Source organism: Corythoichthys intestinalis, chromosome 16, assembly GCF_030265065.1.
Source record: "Corythoichthys intestinalis isolate RoL2023-P3 chromosome 16, ASM3026506v1, whole genome shotgun sequence".
In the NCBI taxonomy this organism is placed as follows: Eukaryota; Metazoa; Chordata; class Actinopteri; order Syngnathiformes; family Syngnathidae; genus Corythoichthys; species Corythoichthys intestinalis.
This window is the reverse complement of record NC_080410.1, coordinates 20,291,282-20,295,876: the sequence shown is the minus strand read 5'-3', so window position 1 is coordinate 20,295,876 and position 4,595 is coordinate 20,291,282. Positions and strand designations below refer to the sequence as shown.

The 4,595-nt window shown below is 40.0% G+C and overlaps 1 protein-coding gene across 1 annotated transcript; it reads left to right on the top strand.

The window, feature by feature from the left end:
* Window positions 1-1,470: 1,470 nt before the first annotated feature.
* On the top strand, window positions 1,471-2,202 carry LOC130932182 (ADP-ribosylation factor-like protein 8). The gene is made up of 2 exons (XM_057861654.1): window positions 1,471-1,599; window positions 2,016-2,202. The coding sequence occupies exons 1-2, from the start codon at window positions 1,477-1,479 to the stop codon at window positions 2,181-2,183; spliced, it is 291 nt and encodes a 96-aa protein (XP_057717637.1). The 5' UTR covers window positions 1,471-1,476; the 3' UTR covers window positions 2,184-2,202.
* The last annotated feature ends 2,393 nt before the right edge of the window (window positions 2,203-4,595 follow it).

Sequence of the window (4,595 nt, the reverse complement as noted above, 5' to 3'; positions counted from 1 at the left end):
CACCTAGGGAATTAGTTTGATCATTCTCAAAATTGGCGAGACTGTTCATGAGGCATATGAAATCTTAAGTTATCAAAATGGTGTGTTTTCATTCACGGGCCTGACCTGGGCGGGGTGCCAAAGTCGGCCATTTTTTCGCCAAAACACCGAATTCGGAAAATGACTGATAACTCCCTCATACAACGTTCAATCTATTTTAAATCTGGCATGTGTGTGAGGTATACCAGCCTGAGCAGGACTGGATTGAAAATTTACCATTTGTGCTTGGCGCCTCCTAGTGGGAACAGGAAATGCCCTTTTTTTACGGGACACACTCCTCCTCTAAAGGGAAAAAATCAATCTACCTCAAAGCTGCATAAGGGAAGCCTTAAGACCTGTCTTCAGGTGCCTGATAAAAAATATTGAAGTTTCGTTGAAGCGGAGGGGTCCAAACAGGAAAGTGAAAATGACTGTCAACAATTTTTCTCTCCAAAAACTTTGAACAGTCATAACTCGGCAGATATACAACATATCTGCGCCAAACTTCCCGTGCTTGTTGAGAGTCATACCCTGAAGGGCCTTGTAGGGGTCATTTGCATCAACCCTACAGCGCCAACTAGTGGCAATAGAAAGTCACTCGTTTTTCCAATACATGTCCAGTTCTTTTCAGGTTGGTCATTGTAGTTTCAAGACCTATTAAAATACTTATTTACGGCCCATGTCCACGTGTCTCTGTCTGTTGCCGTGACGACCCTTTATTCGCCATTTAAAGGAAATACTTTTTTTCAGAGACTCAGGCAGCTTATAGAGCCACAATATTTGGCACACTTGGTCGAATTGGCCCAGTTAGAATATTAATTTTGGTTTTGAATTAGGGCTTGGCTGCACAGCTCAGTAGTACCTCCTTTTTTGTAGTACTCTCTCCACTAGGTTTTTTTTTATCTGTTAGGTGTGTGAATGTAAAGAGGCGACTTTCGAGCTTGTTAGGTTCTAATGAGATGATTAGAGAGGAGGATCTGCCACCACCCTGACCTGCACACAGTCCGAGTTGCGCTAGATTGCGAGGGCCCGTTCAGTCCTGCTTGCAGGCCTAGTTGTTCTTTGTTTCTCTATAACGGATCGTATCATATTGCTTCTAAACCGAATCATAATCGAACTATTATGGCCTTAAAGATCACGCAACCCGTGTATCTAGATCAGACCTGTTAAGTTTCACGATTTGGTCGGGAGACTCCCGATTTTGACCCCAATGCTCACGCCTCACGATTAGAAAGCCAAATCTCCCGATTTTCCAAAAATGTCTATTTTTTTTTTTTTTTTACGTTTTTGTTTGTCACCGTTTTGTAACGATACCATTCGGCCCGATTCGGAAAGTGACCAACAACGAATAGCCTGGCCGTCTCCGACTTCCCTGCCCTCCCTCCCCTTCAGAGCTGGAAAAGCCCAACCAATCATCTGACAGGGAGGGAAGAGGCGCAGCACCACCGACTTCCCAAGATGCTGGCACTAATAAACCAGCTTTTAGACTGGTTCAAGTCTTTATTTTGGAAGGAAGAGATGGAGCTGACCCTGGTCGGCCTCCAGTATTCGGGAAAAACGACGTTCGTCAACGTAATTGCCGTAAGTCTTACCTGCCAGCGATAGCTAACTAGCCTAATGCTAATAGCATTAGAGCGAATGATGGGAGAACGATGAGGAAGAAGTCGCTGCTTTTCTCTTGTGTTTTCGTGGATCAAACATCATGGAATATTAAACCACTGCGGTCCTACCCACACAATATATGAATTTAAGTGAGAAAGCATATCGTTACTTACTTGAAGTTTAATCATTTAGATTCGCTATTATGCTAAAGCTAAAGTGTATACTATACACTTTATTACATTATATCATTATTACTGTGCTGAAACAAAAAATATAAAGTTTCAATTCTAGGTTACAATTCAATTAAAAAACTGCCATGACAAAGATACTTTTAAAAACAAATATGATTAATTTTCTAAATGATGTAATTAATGTTTTTAATCTTGCTGATTTAGTCTGACGAAACCCAAATTGGAGTGATGGTTGATGAGATGAAGAGGCTGCTGAGGAAGCTGATGTCCAAATTTGTGCAAATGGATGTGATCAGGAAAGCTGAGGATATCCTAGATGTTGATTACAGGAACAAGGAGAACTGGCATGACACAGGCAACATAGCAGTATAACATGATGCCAGACAATACATGGAGCAAGTTGAAGACTATCTCTGATGCCACCAAAAAGAGGTTCTTTGACAGTGTAGTTAATTTTTACACAAGTGTTGTGACCAAAATGAACTTGAAAAAAAATGGTTGCATTTTGTCTTAGCGATTGTCGCGCACGCGCGCGTTATCGGGGTTGGCAAACAGAAATCTCCCTATTTGCAATTTCTACAACTTAACAGGTATGCTAGATATGCATTGATTCAATCACATTTCAAAGATTTCCAACCCTCTCAGTGACTCTAGTGAGCAGATATAGAAACTGGTTGGATTCAAAGGTTTTGTTTCTGATAAGCTCTTCACAAAGTTCTTAAATTGTGTAGGTAGTCAAAAAACAGTTCTTAGTGTATTATCAAATTGATTTCCATGTTATTCTTAATATTAGAAATATCAGTAAGCAATATATACAATAATATTTCCATCCTCTTCAATTCATTCACCCTAAGAAAGATATCAATATTATGTACAGTATGTGTCATAAAATTCATAAAATGTGGTAATTGTACCAATAGTGTTATGTTGTGTACTTTAGAATATCAGAGAGTGTGTGTCTATTATGAGTTACACTGTATTAAATATTTCTGTTATATTGCATGGTTCGTTCTATTGATAACTATCCCAGAAGCTCCTCCTATTTTTCTCTTTTTTCCTTTTTGTTCAAGCTTGCTCATGGTTCGTGTAGTTGTGTGTCTCTGGCACAGTAATAAATGCCAGAATCTTCAGGCTGCATATTTTGTCCGTTTAGGGTTACTGTTTGGCTGGAGGGGTTTAGTTCAATACTAAACTTGTTTTTCAGGGAGTCCTTTTGGTAATAGCCTCCAGTGTATCTGGTCCCAATCCATTCTAGTCCTTTCCCTGGAGGCTGCCTGACCCACGCAGTGTAGTAGCTGCCCAAGGAATAAGACACCTGACAGTCAATGTTTAAAACTTCACCAGGCCGGAGAGTCCGAGATGCCGGCTGGGTCAACGTTTCACCCTTGACACCTGTGGAGAGAAGCATAGTAAATGTTGAATGTGACAAGTCAAAAGCAATATGTGCCTCATTGACACTCACTGGAAACAGCAGCCAGCAGAATCAACAGCGATAAAAAAAACATTGTTGTTATCAAAGGTTTGCTGATTAAAACGGCTCATCTCTGAGGTATGACTAGAGGTTATATAGCACATCGGTGGGGCGTTCACTTTGCATAGTGGCACAGCATGTCCTTTTAAAAATGGCAGATTCTGCATTTATGTGTAACCATTAACTTCATAAAACAACTTATGTAGCAAAATAACACGGATTATTATTTAGTCTTTATTAGTACTGCTCTATTATTATTATTGTTGATATGTTTTAAATATTTTCAAAGCTTTTATTGTGGCAGTAACATCTAAGATGAATGCATATAAACATTTTTTTTAACTGATTATGATAAAGGAACTCTTAGAGAATAGAATTTTATCAGATTATGATATTAACTAAAATATATATTCATTGGCTGCCACTGGCGGCGTGGACATCCGATCCATTTTGACTGACGTTTGACGATTTAATGATCGATGCCAACTCTCCAGTCAAACTGGATTGGACTTCTGTCGCTGCCTTTGGCGTGTAACGTGATCACTCAATGCCAGCCATCCCATTTGAAATAAGTTTGATGGCTATCAGTGTCGATGGCATGGAATGTGTTAATAATATTAACAAAGTTTTTCATTGAATATATTTCTTTGACACTGTCTTAGAAACAAATTCAGACATAAAGCCAGGAGACAGATACTCTCCTTTTTTCCAAAAATATAATCAATAGATTAACTTAAAACTGTGAATTGCACATACAGGTGTTTGATATAAATGTGAATGGTTGTCTGTAAGTGCAGTGCAATTGACTGGTGACACTTTCAAGGTGCCTCATATCAGCTTTGGCTGCAGGTTATGTGACTATACGTCTATTTCGCGATTTTCTCACACCAAAACATTCCTGCACCCGTCCACGGTGAACCTCGGCGTCAAACAGAGCTCTCTTCAACAACTTCACTTACAGTAAGTTTCGGACTATAAGGTGCACATGAGTATTAGCCGCCATCCACCAGATTTGACATGAAAATGGCATTTGTTTATAGATAAGTCGCACTGTACTATAAACCACAGCTGTCGTCACTGTGTGATCTTATATTTACACCAAAAGATAACCGGTAACGCTTCATTTGACAGCGGTGTCATAAGACTGTCACCAGACCAAATCAACTACCATGAAGCTTTGAACCAATTGGCAGCAAAGCTTGATTGCTTCATTTGGCCATCACTGCTCCCTTGGAGGAGACAGTCAAGTCCTGCTGCCACCGTAAACACTGTTATCGTCCAACATGCCTCCTAGCAGGCATTGCAGCGATACA

Bases quoted from the DNA above. Each gene is read 5' to 3' on its own strand.
- LOC130932182 (XM_057861654.1), top strand. From the start codon at position 1,477: ATGCTGGCACTAATAAACCAGCTTTTAGACTGGTTCAAGTCTTTATTT. The intron at 1,600-2,015 runs GTAAGTCTTACC...TTGCTGATTTAG, and splicing joins CGTTCGTCAACGTAATTGCC to TCTGACGAAACCCAAATTGG.